We start from the raw sequence: 17920 nt of genomic DNA, 5'->3' as shown, positions 1-17920 counted from the left end.
GGATTTTTTGGCGTCTATTATAACAAAAAAATTAAACAACTATTACATCATTATTTCAACCACACGGCGTATAAAGCTGCGCTTTGACACGATATCGTAACATGAAAAATTGTTTAGTTCCACATACTTTTATTATTTAGTCCGCAATCTACCCAATTTCCTTTCAATCACAACGTGAAAATGACATTTTCTTAAAAACAACTCAAAAAATTACAAAGGTGTCTTATAAAATTGCTCCTAAAGTTGCGTCAAAAACAATCTCCCCTCAGTCCCTCATTCAAAACACGTAAAGCAATCATCCTACTACCGAGCCCGCCTCTTCATATTTGCCTTCACTCGCGTTATGAGCTTCGCTATAACTAGCTTTTTCATCTCCCATATTAATCGTTTCAAATTTTCTATCTTTTATTTTAGAAGAATGGTTTTTTGCGCTCCCCGACCGCCTTTTGCGGGCTTTTATACTTTTTATCGAGTTCGCTTGAATTTTAAAAGAGTTCATTTAATTGCGATATTAATTCAGCCGGTTGTTGAATGTTGGATATGAATTAGTTGTATAAGTTGGTCTTTCATTTGTGAGATTGTGAAGATAGTTTAGTAATGAAAAGTACAAAATTGTGAGTATAGTCAATTTATAGATTTATATATTTACAAAATTGTGAGTATAGTAAATTTATAGATTTATATATTTACAAAATTGTGAGTATAGTCAATTTATAGATTTATATATTTACAAAATTGGGAGTATAGTCAATTTATAGATTTATATATTTACAAAATTGTGAGTATAGTAAATTTATAGATTTATATATTTACAAAATTGTGAGTATAGTCAATTTATAGATTTATATATTTACAAAATTGTGAGTATAGTCAATTTATAGATTTATATATTTACAAAATTGTGAGTATAGTCAATTTATAGATTTATATATTTACAAAATTGTGAGTATAGTCAATTTATAGATTTATATATTTACAAAATTGTGAGTATAGTCAATTTATAGATTTATATATTTACAAAATTGTGAGTATAGTCAATTTATAGATTTATATATTTACAAAATTGGGAGTATAGTCAATTTATAGATTTATATTTACAAAATTGTGAGTATAGTCAATTTATAGATTTATATATTTACAAAATTGTGAGTATAGACTACTATAGACATTCAGAACATAGGCTATGATCGGAATGTCTAAAAAATAATGAACTAAATATAGATGTTGCTTTATTCGTGGCATGTAAAATCGATAGTATCGATACATATGTTAGCAGAGGGCCTAGCCAAGATGCCAATCGTTTGCGCCATAGGCCGTAGCAAACGAAACGGTAGTCTCTCTATCATTCTTCCATATAAGTGTGACAGATTGATTAGCGATTCGTTACGTCCAGTTCTATAACTTTAACACATAAGTATCATTAAGTACTTTATGCACCAAAGTAAATGACGTAGGAGGAAAAGGGGTCATCCGAAGCATGATTTTTGGATGATTTTAGGGGGGGGGGGTCAAAAATCGGTGACGTAATTTATGGACAGCCCCCTACCCCTCCGGGAAATAGGCGTGATTATATGTATGTATGTAACCTATACGCTCTTTTAGTTTCTTCGCAAAATCTCCATTTTATTTTCTGTATTCACTCAAGTCCCAAGACAAATCAAGTTTGTTTTTTATTTATTAATATCAGGAATCAAACGCGTTCCCCCGGGCGGGGCGCGCAAATATAAGTAATCAGAGGAGTAATTGTCAACACGCGATACACACATCTTTGACGATCTTATGTTAACAAGCTTTTTCCTCTGTTAGGTCTGTGTACAGTCAGCAGCAGAAGTTGCTAAGCGGCGAGGTGTTCAATATTACTTTGACACGCTCTTATTCTTTTAACAATAAAGTCGCGTCAAGCTCATTTTGAACACCTCGCCCGCATAGCAACGTCTGCTGCTGACTGTACATGGAAAGTAAGTGATGCCTGATAAATTATCTTCTTAATATTATACAAAATGTAATAGCTTTTGTCCGTAACATAGACCGCGCAAATCTTACATCTCTCGTTTTACCCTCTAGGTACCTAATGGGCTAAAATGCCTAATTGATAACTGATGACCTAGGTTATATTATAAACTACCAGTGTGCCACATTTTAACTCATAACGTTCAGCCTTTTTGCATGAAACTTAAAGAAAACTTCAAGCTTAAGTTTTAGTGAGACTGTACCAAAGTTGACATTCGTTTTCAGTTTAGATTGGTTAAAACTTTTTTTGCGCTAAGTAAACGAAAATAGTTATTTGTTTTACAAGGGGGCAAAGTTGTTATTTAACCGCTCGTGCTAATATTGATACCCGAGCAAGCGAAAGATTCCAACATTGAACCACGCGCGTAGCGAGTGGTTCGAAAAATGGAATCTTGAGCGTTGCGAGGGTTTCAAAGCACGAAGGTTAAACAATATTTGCCCCCGAGTGAAACACAACATTTTTCACCACGCCAGCCTGAAGCAAAATATTAAATGTAAAATATCAAACAAAATCAAACCTAATCAAATCCAAATGAATGGTATTAAATAGTTATCATCCAAAATCATAATTTAAAAGTAAATTCTACCAGCAAACATAAGAAAACAACTCAAAATTAGCATTTGATTACTTTTCCTCACATGTGAATAAAATGCAACTTTGCTATCAGGTTTTGAAGTGCAAAGTAAGCCTTTCCAAGCTGGTGTGGTGAAAAGATATGTCCCCGTATTTTTTAGATTTACACCTTACTGTTCTAAAAATATGACAGCATTCCATAAAGACAGTGGGTACGTTACATTTTTTTCCCCGCGCACCAGGATCCAAACCTACAAATTCAGCCTTCAAAAACTGTTCAAACAGAAATGCGTCGCAGTCAATCCAAGTTTGGAATCGGCAAAAAACGTCTGTTTGCTTGTCGGTCGATCGCTTTAATTAATGCAATTAGAAAGATGGCGCCGTGTTTGCGGAAAAATCTAAACAAGAATCGTTGCGGTGCGGGTTTCTGGCCGTTTTTATGTCTGTTTCGTTATTGCTTGGTATTTTACGTAGTTTTATTGATTTGTGGACATAGTGATAGTTTATTCGAACGTAGAATAAAGTTAAAACTAAGATTAGCTAACTTTAATTAAATATCAAACTGAAGAACGGACGGATCTTAGAATCCTTACACACTATTCATTCTTAGAAGTAAGCGGGAACATTTTCTAATATCGAGACTTGCTAAAATCTAAGATCAAGTTCGCCATAGTAAATCTATGGCGATCTTGATCATAGAAATCGGACAGGCTTATAATTATAATTATAACACAACGCCCAATACTGGAAACCTATAAGTGACCACTTTCCTACAAACAGCAACACTGTTATCTGTCCATAGCTGGACCTTATTATAAAAGGCATAAGGTCCACCGATGGACAGTTTAATTAACAGTGTGGGCAATGTTACTAGGCAGACTTTTGTGGAAATAGATCATACTCGCTAAGAATTTTGCAAACATTACCATCGCGATACGCCGATTTTGAGTCTCTTGTGCATTTAGAGTTATTTGTCCAAAAACAGCAAGCAAAAAAACAAAATATGAAAATTAACAGATGGTTCCATCTCCCATACCACGGAACCCCAATTCTCGGGATTAATTTGATTGGGTTCACCCCCGTGATTACGTTGTTACTTGTTAATTGGTCAGATTTTAATGATGTTCAAATACTCCGCGTTGATTGGCGGTGCCCGTTCAGCATATTATATTGCGAGGATAAAATTAAAATCTTTATTATGCTAAGCTTCACCTTTTGGCCCTAAAGTTAGGTAGTGAAGTGTTTAACGAATGGATTCATTAAAAATGGGCAAAATGGGCTAGTTTTCCCATATATCAGGTTTTTGGGCCGTTTAAAAAAATGTTCACATATTTTTTTTTATATTTGGAAGTTTTTATGCCCAGAATTAATCTCTCTTTCGATCCAAGAAAGGAGTCCATTTTTAAATAAATTTCATAACGGAACAGTGCGAAAAACTTATGAAAATTTTTGGGAATTCTTTTTTCTCCTAGTAGCTCGTTATTCTGAAAAACTTTAGTAAAGAATTTTAGTTTTTTCGTCAAAGCATCTTTTAAGCCATTTTCATGGAAGATATTTGATACGAAATAAATCTGCATTTTATCTTAGAGAAGGTTAAAGTTGAAAAAAATCTATCATCCTGTTAATCCACTAGATATCAGCCTAAAATCCCAATCCCCCCTACCCGGGGGAGGGGTAATTAAAAGAGTGGCGGATCCCGCTAATGATGTTTGCCGTGGCGCGTTTGCGCAGCGCCCCTTAATCATTCATTACGGCAGACTAGCGAGGCGCGCGGGTTTGGCTGTGATTTATTATTGTAATCAATGTTCTGTTTCATACTAACATCATAAAATAAATAATCAGCTATCACTTAGGATTCTTAGGAAATAGAATCAGGCGTTACTTTGCGGAAATCCATATTAATCTAAACCAAAATATTACTTTGGTAATCCGCGAAAACATTGTTTGACTGAGTAGCAAGTTATCTTTTCGTAGATTAGCAAAGTAATATTTTGGTTTTGATTAACCACTTAGGGCCGATACAGACGGACTGCAGGTTGCCTGGTATTTCGATAAGGTTAACAATCGCGCGTTGTATGTAATAGGCGTGTCGTTCAAAGGGTCGTAAGTTATATTCTTCAGAAATAATTCGAGTATTTGGTATCGTCTTGGGTCGTCCCATACGTTTTTCGTCAAGTTCTTAAATTAGTCCTATTCTGCTTTCGTCACTCATGCTACATTGGTCACAATCGTCGGTGGCTTTCAATGTAGAATGAGTGACGAAAGCAGAATAGGACTAATTTAAGAACTTGACGAAAAACGAATGGGACGACCCAAGACGATACCTAGTATTTGCATTCAGATTTCAGATGATTTATTGATAAATGTACATCTCATTTACACGTCAATCAAAAATACAAAGTATTCAAAAATAAAATTTAAATTGTTAAGTTAATACTACATACATTAACGTTATTTTTGTTCGACAGCACGGAGATCACCCGCACGCCGCCGCTCCCCCCCTCGCCGCCGCCGGCGTCGTCGGCGCCGCCCGCGCCGGCCGCGGCGACGGCGGGCGGCGCCGCGCCCGCCGGCAGCCCCGCGCCGCCCTCGCCGACGCCGCCCCCGCAGCCTGAGCAGACGCAAACGGTCAGTTTTATTTTATAAACCATTTATGTACTATATTTTTCACATCACCTATTCGAAAAAGGGCTTTTTCTTCCCCGCTAGGAGGGATCAAAGTGGCACTTTTCTTCCATGCTAGAAGGGAACAAATGTGTACTTTTCTGTTCTAAGACACGATTTTTCTTTCTTGCATACAATTTTTTTTGGTCAAATATTACATATTTCGGAACATAACAATTTTCTCATAGTTGATGTGAAAATCAGTACCTATGTGTCACACGGTATCAAAATTACAATGAAGTATTTGAACAAATTAAATTATTTTCCAGGAAATATTTTAATTTGTTTTTATCAAGTAGAAACACTACTATATAAATTATAAACTGAAATAAATGTCATATACTAAGAAAAAAAAAAAAAAAAAAAAACTGGAGGCCTTGGTCATTTTTTCTTAGTATATGACATTTATTTCAGTTGGTATCAAAATTATTTCGTCTTGGGCGTTAACACTTGAATCCTTCATTACGCGTATATTCAATTCATACCGCAATTGAACCGGGATGAATTCGATATACGCGATGTAATCCGTTCCAATACTTTTATTTCATGAGTAACTATCGCGGTAAACGAAGACGATAACAGTATTCTCATGTTACATGCCTCTCAACAGACCTCCTCAACGCCCCCAACAACGTTAACAACGACGACATCCTCGCCCGCCCCCTCGCCGACGGTGACGGTGACGCCCGCACCGACGCCGCCGCCGACGGTCGCGCCGACGCCGCCCGCCGCGCCGTCCGCCGCGCCGCCGACGCCGCAACCGGCGCAACCGCCGACGCCGACGCCGACACAGCCGGCGGCGACGCCGGAGACAGGTAGGAAATGTAGCCATTTTTTAATAATATTCCCCAAAATAGCGTTTTCACGTGGCGACTTTTTTTACGTTTCTAATGACGTTAGGCGTTACAGATATACATAGTGAACAATCCTGACATCGTATTTTCTCGGAAACGTTCGTATTTATCATTTTATCATTGTACTTTTGTACTGCGACTGACTAAAATAGCATAACACGTTCGTGCGTTTCCGTGAAAATAGGATGGTAAAGGCTTATTCACTACATCTGTTTTCATAAACGTCTGTCAAATCTAACAAACCGTTGATAATCGTTTGTATCTGTAATTTTGATATTTCTGTTAGAAAGAGACAAAAATGAACAAAGGTTGTTTAGCTACCAGAAACCGATATATATTCTGGGGATGGGGTTCACTGCGAAGCTCTCGGTTTCGGACCCCCGCCTTTATTACAAACACGTTTATTTGTTAAGAGGGTCTCATAGTTTGTTTATTTTTTTACGGATTCGATATATATAGTGAACTATGAATTGAGAAAGCAAAATTTATAATTATAGCAAACTAAATAAATGAGACACGTGTCCGACATGTGCAATATTAAATAATGTAATAGCTCAAATCTATTGTTATTAAAACCTTCTTTACCGATCAAACCTACACTACTCGGCAGGCTTTGAGTATGGAAACAACGTTGTATATAGAAAATATAAATACATAGAAACCAGTCGTGTCGCGACACGTCGCCGGGTTCTTTCTCCCGATTTTTAAGCATGTGTTCCCGATTCCCGACGAAGTGAAAAATGTCCCGAAAAACAGCTTCACTCTATAAAATAATAATTTCAAATTCGGAACTGTCGTCGAGCGTAGTGCCAATAATGTAAAATATCGTTGTTTTAAATACTGTTATACTTAAATTTAAATGCTTTTTTTCCCGACTTCGTTCCAAAATCCCGAAAAAATCCCGAATTTTTTCCCAATAATAGCGCCTTTTGATCTGGCAACCCTCGTTCCAAGTATAGTAGTTCGTTTTTTTAGCATTAGAAAAAGACTAGGCGATCTTGACGTGTCTTTTGAAAAACCCTTTTTAAATATCAGTAACTATTACTTATGAAAGTAAAAGAATGTAAATAATCGTATATGATTCATAATTGTTACATGTCGTAGCCGTCAGTTATTTTTCATAAGTGCTTTACAATAAAAAGACACGTCGATATTGTTTACTTTTTTTCTAATGCTAAAAAAACAAACTATAGTACCTTTTTGTTAGGCGAAAATAAAAGGGTACGTTAAGATTTTTTACTTTTTTCTAATGCTAAAAATTACGAACTATAGTACCTTTTTGTTAGGCGACTGTTTCTACGTAATTTCAAACATTTCGTGAGCAAACTTGTGAAGTAAACCAACAAATTAGCGGTTCGTTTGCTTTGCCGTAATGAAACGCGGCGGGATTAATTAATATACTCGCTAATTATCTCGCTTTTTACGCAAACTTGATATTGACGCGGGAATCCAGGCGTTTGATTACTTTTATTTTAATATTAGTATTTAGTAAATTAGTATTTAGTTATGGTAATTAACTTTTATATAAGGGATTAACGTTAAACAATCAACAAACAAACTCCTACAGAGACAATAATTAATACATTTTTCCGTACATATGGTGCTAATTAGCACCCTAGTGCGGTAATTTCACAATTTACAAATCACGTTTTTTGTATGGGTACTTAAATATTTATTTTATTCTGTTTTTTAGTATTTGTTGTTATAGCAGGAACAGAAATACATCATCTGTAAAAATTTTAACTGTCTAGCTATCACGATTCATGACGTCCAGCCTGGTGACAGACAGACAGACGGACAGAGGAGTCTTAGTAATAGGGTCCCGTTTTTACCCTTCGGGTACGGAACCCTAAAAACGAAAGCTAAGCGAATAGAATAAAACAACGCAATGTCATTTAAACATATATTTAACAGTTACAATAAATCAATTTAACCTATGGCCCGTAAAATAAGCTCGTTTCATCACACGCGAATACTGATATGTTTCCTTAACTCGCCATCAGATACATTGTAGCGGCTAAGGCGCTCACAAATATCTGAACTCGCCTCTATTGTCAGGGCGTTAGAGTGCATGTTCAGATATTGTGAACACCTTGGCCGCTCCGATATATCTGATGCCGACTGTACACTAGAGAATTGAGAAACTATCACCCGACCACTGTCACTTTTAAACATTTCTTTTTGGCACTAAAACACTTGCAAAAGAAAACTGACAAGTCGACATCTTGAAAATGTAGTATTTCTACAACTTAAACATTAATAGTCCGGCGTTTAAGCGGCTTAAATAGGTGCCTTGTCGACGCTTTTCTATTAGAGACTTCTTTTTCCATTTTGAAAAATGCAGATTTTTTGGTGCTTTACTGTTTGAACTAATCTTTGAAATTTAGCAACTTGTCGTACCAGATCTTAAAGTCCACTCGAAGTCTATGTTTAAAATGTTGCTTTTGTCAACACTCTATTGTGTAAATATCGTTTTCCGTGGAGAACATCATAATAACTTTGCATTTTTGCGTCCACATGTGACCACTTTTGACGAGATCTTGGCAACCAACCAAAAACAACAATTTATTTTCGATAATCCTTCTTAATAATATTAGTGTTTCGCTGAATAACTCCAGTCTCAAAACGACAAACACTTCAGAATCTTGAATTTTGAAAATTTTGTGATGTAGTCGGGTTCGTCAATCTATTAATCCTAGTTAACACCAGAAGTCGACGGCTCTGGTTCGCCGGCCAGATTCACGGCTGCCACCTCCTCGGCGTGGCATCTCTTCCTGTGCTTATGCACAAAGTAGTAACTTGGGAACTTAGAGCCGCACGTCTTGCACGGGTAGTACTGGATGGTCGTCCGCGTCTTACGATGCCGACACGGCCAGTTGCGATCAGGGGATGATTCTCTCCAGGCTGTGTTTAGAACGCGACTGAATCGTACGGGGCCGTCGCAAGAAGCGATGTCCAAGACCGTGTTAGATGACCGCTTGTCGTCTATCTCTGGTTCGATGCGTTCGACGTCTAACTCGCTAGAGGTTGTCGATGACGGGGATGGTGGTTGCGGTGTGACCGGGGAAGGCGCTCGGGCGCGGCGCGGCACGGGGCGGTGCGCGCCGGGCGGCGGCGCGGGGCGCGCCACGCACGGGCTCGGCCCCAGCCACGCGCGGTACAGCGACAACATGCTCCGGCCGCAGCCGACAGCGGACTGCGAACGGAAGTCGTTGCCTGAGCCTTTTATAGGGATGGCTAGGGATGTGTTGGTATCCTGGTCACGGCACCAAGGGTTCTAAGTACGGCTCTAGCAATAGTTATTCTTATTTATATTAATTATAGTCAGAAAGGAAGTCAAACTCGCCAAAATACAACCCTATAGGTCAGATGTTAGGTATTTTTTCACAAAAATACGTGTTAGTTAATTCATACCCCAATACGCAAGGGGACCCAGGGGACAATCAGGCAAATAAAAGTTGATTGTTAGTCTATATCCCGATTAAAACGGGACCAATCTTCAGATTCGGCCCCTAGGGACCTCACAGCGGCGAGGGGGCCGAAGTTGATTTAACTGGTGATGTTTGAGAGGAAAACATGATGTTTTGAATATGAATTGTTATTGGTGTATTGTTGAAATTTAGCTAGGGGTATTTACGTTTTTTGTCGTTTTTATAGTTGTGATTTTTCGCCTGTCTTTGAGGTAGATACGCCCTGTAAAAGTTCTATTTATTTCTGATATGAATGATATAATATGGCTATCCCTCGCATACTCGTATCTCAGAGTCCCCGGGGCCCCGCGAATTGTTTAAACGTTGTCCTTCGCAAAGAATCGCGACAGCGCATGAATATTTTACACACGGACCGACTCCGTATTTATTTTACTATACCTACATTTTTTCTCTTATCACAAATTGAATCAAGATTTTTTCCCTTCATATTCCTGAGAGACGTTTGGTAGTGATGTGAAGTTTACGACTTTCGTACGTTCGTTTTTTTTAGCATTAGATAAAAGGTAAACAATCTTGACGTGAATTTATATTCAAAAACACTTTTGAAAAATAAATCACGGCAAATATGTAACAATTATGAATCATATACGATTATTTACATTATTTTGCTTTCATAAGTAATAGTTACTGATTTTCAAAAAGCTTTTTTCAATTAAAAGACTAGTAGTATTTTTCCAATGCTAAAAAACGAACTATAATGAAAACTCTTTCGGGTTTTTTTTCCCGTAATCCTAATCAAAATTCCTTCCTCAAAGGTTCCTTGAGCTGAGTGGAGACCATTTCAGGAACGCTTTATAACCATATCTGTGTTAGTGTTATTAGTTACGTTTAAATTAAGATTTTTTGAATATAGCATCTTTTATTATATTCTATAACAATAAAGTCGCGTCCCGGACCCGGGTATGGCCTTAAACTACGTCCAAGACCACCGGTGGACGGGCAGCAGCGTCCCTCAAATTCGGTGTACTCGACTGCGATCGCCAACCTGCCTGCCAAGCGTGGCGATTATGGCATTCACCCCCCAAAAGGGGGAGGCCTATGTTCAGCAGTGGACGTCTTATGGCTGAGATGATGATGATGAAAGTCGTGTCAAGATCATTTTGAACACGTGGCCCGCTTAGCAACTTGAGCTGCTGACTGTACCTGTAATTGTAAATGTCTAAACGCCGCGGCCGCGGATGTGCTAAGCCGAGCCAACATCCCGCGGGACGCCCTAAGTGAATTAAGTGTTTGCGCGGTACAGATACTACAGATCTTTTGTTGGAATACATTCATTTATAATTTTACATGCAATTCAAGGAGCTTTCTGATTACATTTGTATTCTAGCCGTCGTTTTGTTATTAAATATCGTTGAAATCTGTCCTTAGATACTTTATTGAAGGCAATCTAAAAACCATTTGGTCTTTTAACGGATGGGTTATGATATGATTTTATTATGATAAAGAGATTTTACGTTTTTAGTTAATATTTCGTATTTCCTCTTTTTTCTCTAAAATGTCGTGAAAATTGTCTTTATTCATATGATCAACTCTGTGAACTTATCTACACTATCTACAGCATCAAGTCTTTCAGTCACTCAAGATTTAAGTATCTCAAAAACAGCCGCCATGTAACCACATTTGACAGTCTGCGTAATATCAGGTAAAGTCGCACCAAACAAAGTCTGCAGCGGATTTGATAGCCCACGCAGTGTAAGTGATATGTATACGTCATAATTTCATAGAAGTTTGACTTTTAAAATGACACTTGCACTGCGTGGGCTATCAAAATCGCTGCAGACTTTTTACGGTCTGACTATAGCTGTCATCCCATGAATTGACAAAATTTACACACCACACACCTTTTGCAATGGTAATTATTTCACGATCACTGTTTATGCCCCCCGTTTATAAATGCAAGATTATTTAATAATGCAACCCGTAGACAATTTCAATCAAACAAAGACGCACAACGTAATATCCATTACGTAAAAAACGTCAAAAAGCGGCGATGTATCGCTGATCCGGGCCTTAATCCCGTCACCGTAATCCCGGGCCGTACACGGAATAGCAAATCATCCATTTGGACAATTAACCGCTTTGTTCAAGTGCTTACGGGGTAATTGGGGTTTGTGACGTGTTTCGTTTGCCCTAAAAATGCTGTTCATTGGCTGTTAGTACTATTTATTTAGGTACAAATATTAGACTAAAACTCACAGGATTCAATAGACATTTTGCATTTTAAATCTTTACTTAGGTATACTCTTGTATACCTAAATCTGTCTGTCTGTTGTTGTGTCTTGTATACTTAAATCTTTTTAAGTTATAAACTAAAATAGATGTCCTACGCCAAATAAAAAGTGACCAAGTTCAAGACTAAAGTTGTGTCTTACATGGACCTAAATTACTTGGCCGAAGACCGCGAACACTGGCGTCTACTCCGCCGACAAGAGCCAGCCTCTTAAATTATGATGATAATAAAAAAGCTGAAATGCCCAGGAGTTAATCGCCCTATTCGATTAATAAAATTGCAAGAAGAGTTGATGTGAGAAGCGCGTAGACAAAATGGTGGATGTTTTTCAGATAGTGGGTGTGATACACGAGGAAATAGTTAAGTATGTAGCAGGCAGATGTAATTTGAATAGTCAAGCGCCAACACGCGCATATACGTACTACCAGGCGTGGCTGACTCCGCGATTTCGTCACTTTGCTACAGGTAGCTAAAAGTACATCCGTTCCACCCCAATTTCGGGGAAAGCCATAAGCCGCGCGTGGCGCTGTCGCCAACTAGCGGCCATATCTGTGCTGATCGTAACAGACGCGTTTTGTTAGAGAGTGAGTCTTCTGTACCTAGTACTATTATCTATTCTGTGGTACTACGTACGCAATCACGTGTCTTATGCGTTGCGTTTTTGTCTTACATTTTGTTGCGTCAACGTCTTTAAACAGCGGTGTAGACGATCCTTAACCTGTAGAAAAAAAAGACAATAATGTTGTTTATGCCTAGCTTTATTTTTACCCTAAAACTGTATTTTAATCACCTATAATTTCACATTCGTAATACAAACAAATACTTATGCAAACATAACCCAATGAAATGATTGGTCTTGAGTGTTTGCGTTGTAAAATTGGCTCCCCACCGTCCCGGCGCGGCGTGTCGCTGTTTGCGGCCAGCCGAGCGCGACAGTTTAACGACTTGCAAACAGCGACATCTAGGGATCATTTGACTATCTGCTTGTTACGTGAACTTTTATTTATCTTTGTATCGCGCTTTAAGGGACCCACTGATTAACAGTCCGCCGGACGGTAACGACTTGTCAGTTGTTCGGAACTGTCAAAATTTTGTTCTAACTGACAGGCCGATACCGTCCGGCGGACTGTTAATCAGTGGGCCCCTTTAGAGAGGTGGCAGTCAACTCAAAAATCTCGCGTATTATTCAGAATATCAGCGTCAATTTAAAATCTATCAATTTCTCATATTATTTTTGCCTATGTGTGTAATTTATTTACTTATCGTTCGTTATGCTATTAAAAATAATATCTACCATGTTTGTATTGTGTAGCTTGTATAAGTATATTGCATTTTCTCAAGAATATTGCCAGCCCGTGAGACTTCCTTCCATATTTCACTTTTTTAGTAGTAGTAGTAGTAGTAGTAAATCACTTTATTGTACAAAAATCAAAACAAAACAGGAAAAATAACATTCGTCATTAGTCCAAAGGCGAACTTATCCCTTTAAGGGATCTCTTCCAGTTAGCCTTTGAACAATTGAATTGGGTTGTTTTTCAAGCTTTTCAAGCAACAACTCTAAGAATTAAGCCTTACGGTGCAGTGTGACTACGTCTGTCTGTCTACTTAAGCTATCGATTTTATTTATTCAACTACTTACAAAAACTTTACAGTTGTTCAAAATATTGTATGCATTTCACAAAGCTAAAGTGGGTAAACTGCACCGCCAGCCCAACTTGATAAACGCTCATAATACCTAGACCGCATAATACCTAGACCCGCTCGTAAGATCAATACGGGAGTTTGCGGAGCGGGCAATTACAACTTGTACACAGATCACTCGGATTCACTAATTGAGCTGTTTTACTGCGAGTACAGTCGGCGTCAAATAGTGACAGTAAACGTGCACAAATATGTCGTGACACATACGTAGCTTTATGAGTAGAAATGCAAAATAATAGCAGTTGGGTTACCAACCGTCGTTTTCTTAACAGTGTTCTAAACTAACTCTGCAGAGACATGGCAAGCGACAACAACACGAAGCGAGACGGACAAATTAATCAGATTGGCGAAAAATTTAATCGTCTGGAAGCTTAATATTTAGCCAAACAACAGAGCAATAGTGGTAGAACGAACAAAATTAAATACATAATTACTAGTGTCCGACCGAAGGTTCTGTTTCGGTTTCGGCCAGTTTCGGCCAAAAATCATTTTTCGGCTGTAGTTTCGGTTTCGGCCAAAAAACGGCCGAACCTTTCGGCCGGGCCGAAACTTACGAAATGGTACTTCGGAATATGACCAAAAGTTGGGGAATAAGTAGGACAACAATATTAATACCTACATATTATACAGATTCATGTATATTAGGTACAGAAATTAATTGGTTTATTGTAAAACACAATTCCACTAATGGGGGCGCCACTGGACGGTCGACGCAGTCTTAAGAGGCTGTCAATACCTATAACGCACACACTGTCTAATTGTTTCGGAGTGAATGAGTGATTTTACCTCAATTTACTATTGGTTTGTGTTCCACATGTCCTCTACTTCAGCTTAGCCTTTGGCCTCGCTGCGCCATGCTCGGCCTGCGGTCTCGCTTTTTAATACAATGGACATTGGTTGGAGTCTGTGCTCAACTACTTATCCTGAAGCATGAAGCACGGCTTTGACTTTGCATGAAAGTTCGCCTCACTGGGGCACTTCGGACTTTTAGGCCCAGGTGAAGATTGGTACCCGGCCTTGCGATATTGTCAACAAAAAATATCGCGCTCGCGTTTTTGGTTGACCCTGTATCTACATGTTAGCTTGACTGGTGAATGAATAGAGTTAAACCAAGAAAATTCTGCAATGATTTTGATAGCATATGCAGTGCAACTAGTGCAAATGTTATTTATACGTCATAATTTCATAGAACATTTGCACTGCGTGTGTTATCAAAATCGTTACAGAATTATCTTGGTCTAACTCTAGTAATTTTCTTAAAAAACTGCTTAAGTAACATAAATTTCAAGGATATTGGGTGTTGACAGCCCCATAATATGTGTATAAAAGGGGTTTTATGACATTTTCTCAACGATTTTAACAAATCTACAAAAGTTTCGGTTTCGGCCGAAACTAGAGCCAAAGCCGAACATTCGGTTTCTGTTTCGGCAAAAAAACATGTTTCGGTCGGACACTAATAATTACATCTAACCCTTGCGGCGCGCGGCGCATAATGAAGCCAGTTGTCGGCGAAGTTAATTATCACCGAGTTAATATTGCAACTTCAACAGACCGAGTTTAGCGCCAATTACCGTGTTGGGATAGTTGGGATGTTAACTTTGTCCATAACGTGGTTTGGAGAGACGCTTGCAAGCGTTTTCTAAGGAAAAACGGATTATTTAGTTGGATGAAGAAACAGGTTTATAATCATTTCTCTACAACATTTTGTCAGTATTGGGACATAAAAATACAAACTAAACAATAATAAAACTAAACTACATGCAATATAAAACTTAAAATAATCTTATAAATAGACTGATAAATAAACAAATAAATAAAATTAAAAAATTAAAAATGCTCCCTAGGTCGCTGTCATGAGCTATGGTGCCCAGTAGACTGTCAGCGTTACCTCGTTGGATGGCCAGACTTAGTCTCCTGCCGAAGTAGCTGCCAGCCCTCTGGTCACCAGACGCATCTCACAGTTTGTCAGTTAGATAAAATGTAACAGTATGGAACTTTTAACAAAGTTTTTTTTATACCGGACGCAAATCCTTCGATTATATCTGCATGTGTCTGTTACCGTAGCTCACAGAGGGGCCAACATTTTTATTGAGTGATCGATTTTTATTTCGCTTTTGAGACAACCGGTTTACATAGACTATGGTAGAAATATGTATGTATGTAAATGTAAAATAATATTAAATAAATAAATAATCCGTTAATCTAAACCGGACCGGACAGCCGGAATACAATATTGCACGTCAAAGTACTCGCACTGCTTCGGCCGTCAATTTACTAGGATTTGCGATTTTAACTGTATCACGTTGATAATTTCTAGTAAGTATTTTAGACAATTGATGTTATATACTTTTTTTTAAGTCGGGCGTCATTATAAAGGTGGATTTAAATCCTTGGCCAAAGTAACTACGTGAAACATACGAAACAGCTTGGGTCGGTTCTATAGCAAAATTTGCTTATTATGCCTAATATACATTCACCTCACAGAAAAGCTCGCTAAGGATTAAAACAACGACAATTTCAGTAGGTTAGTTGTGCAGTGCAGGTAACAATGTACGTTCGATAATGTACAAACAAATCTGGCTTAATCCGTAAATCAGAATCAGCCGGACGGGCAGGCCATGCAATATTCACGGCTGCTGTTGCAACACCCACAAAGCAACAAGCGTTCGCCTCATAGAAACACCATAAGTGAACATATTGGGGGGAATTTGACAAATGTTCAATGAGTTGAATCCTATATAAAGAGAAGGCCAATAAGCAATAAACTGTCAATTTGACAATGTCAAATTGTTGATCCCCGACAAAGTATTTTCCTTCAATAAAAATAGGGTGTCCATATATCCAGTGGTTAACGATTTTAACGATATCATTAACTGTAATTAATTTCAATTTTGGTATCTACAAGCTTTTCTCGCTGACTCTAATAGGTACTTCTCTTAACACATGCAATTAATACTCATCGAGACAATTCTAAAAACTCCAAACGCAATTAGGTTCCGTCGTTTAATGACAGAGTTCCTATGGCTACTTCCCGTAACGTCTTAATCATCAGATCAGTGGTCCGTTTATCAAAAGCTTGTAACTTGTAATACAAGTGGAAGTCCCTTTTTGACAGCTTTTGTTAGAAAGGGACTTCCACTTGTATTACAAGTTACAAGCTTTTGATAAACAGGGCACAGCTCGATGGTATTACAATTACAAGTTACAAGCTTTTGAGAAACGGGCCCCTGGGCCCTGTTGCATCATAAACTACAACTAATATTACAAGCGGAACTCTAATTCCACTTATTAGAACAGGAGTTCCGCTTGTAATATTAGTTGTAGTTTATTATGCAACACGGCCCTGGTTGGGTTAGTGGGATGGTGCAAGTGGCTTACAGGCCAAGTTAAATAAAAGATTGTAAAAGTAAACACAAGTCGTTTTATACTGGTTAGTTTGAATCGCTCGGTGTGGTAACTGGGAACCAGGCCGCGCCGCGCTGCTCTGCGCGCAATTTGCAAGCCAAAGCAGATTAACAGAGCTTAGCTCACATTATTTATACCGGCCCGATTATCGGCCGAGCACGAGGTTTAACCGGTATTTAATATATCCCGTGAAGTAAAAACAGTGTTTTATTAAATTTATTAATCAGGGGATTAGCGGTAATGTTGTTGAAAACAGATCATTAGTAATTAAATATTAATCAAGCGAGTTTTATTATGTGGAAAGTATTAGTAGTTTTAACATCAGCAGCAGCGGGCAATTGTACAGTACAACATATAGGGTAGTTTGTCAATTACCGGCCACCTTATACGTACTAAAAATTAATTATATTCACTTATAAACAGAATTCATATTAGTATAAGGTGGCTAGTTATTAAACAGTGGCCAGTAATTGACGATTTACCCTGCATACATAGGTACATACATACATTCATATTTCTTAAAATCAGAAAATTTCAAAGCGATACTCTCTTTTATATTTAAAATTGTATAATCATTAATTAATGTAGTAAACGAAGCAAGTTGTTGTATGGAGACCCATGCATTAATTTCTCAGTCGATGAAATTTTGCTTGGTTATTGTATAGTATGAGCCGAAACTAACATATAAATATCAAAAAAAAAAACCACTCCTAAGTTAGGTATTTATACGTAAAAGTACAAATCTGTTTATATATTGAACCGAGTAATTCCTCCGTCCAAAATTATTTTACCAAATGAGTTATTTGTATCAGTATGTGATACTAGAAAAAAATCTAAAACTTTTGTCAAACATGAGAATATTTTTTTTACGATAATTCCTATTTTGGCGCTCATTTTCATCGGAATATTGCTCTGCCATTTTTTCCTTCTTATATGATCTTAGAATATAATTTGGCGTAGTGGGTAAGAAAATCCAAAAAAAAATGCATAC

General features: G+C 37.9%; 1 protein-coding gene across 1 annotated transcript in view; it reads left to right on the top strand.

Annotated features, from left to right (window-relative positions):
• Positions 1 to 17920, top strand: part of LOC134674898 (titin-like) — a 150582-nt gene that overhangs the window by 117849 nt on the left and 14813 nt on the right. The window contains exons 12-13 of the mRNA XM_063533054.1: positions 5053 to 5212; positions 5859 to 6063. Coding sequence (XP_063389124.1) covers positions 5053 to 5212; positions 5859 to 6063 — 365 coding nt within the window. The remainder of the gene's footprint in view (positions 1 to 5052; positions 5213 to 5858; positions 6064 to 17920) is intronic.

This window comes from Cydia fagiglandana, chromosome 20, assembly GCF_963556715.1.
Source record: "Cydia fagiglandana chromosome 20, ilCydFagi1.1, whole genome shotgun sequence".
Taxonomy (NCBI): Eukaryota; Metazoa; Arthropoda; class Insecta; order Lepidoptera; family Tortricidae; genus Cydia; species Cydia fagiglandana.
Note: the sequence above shows the minus strand (reverse complement) of the source record. Positions and strands in the feature narration are given on the sequence as shown.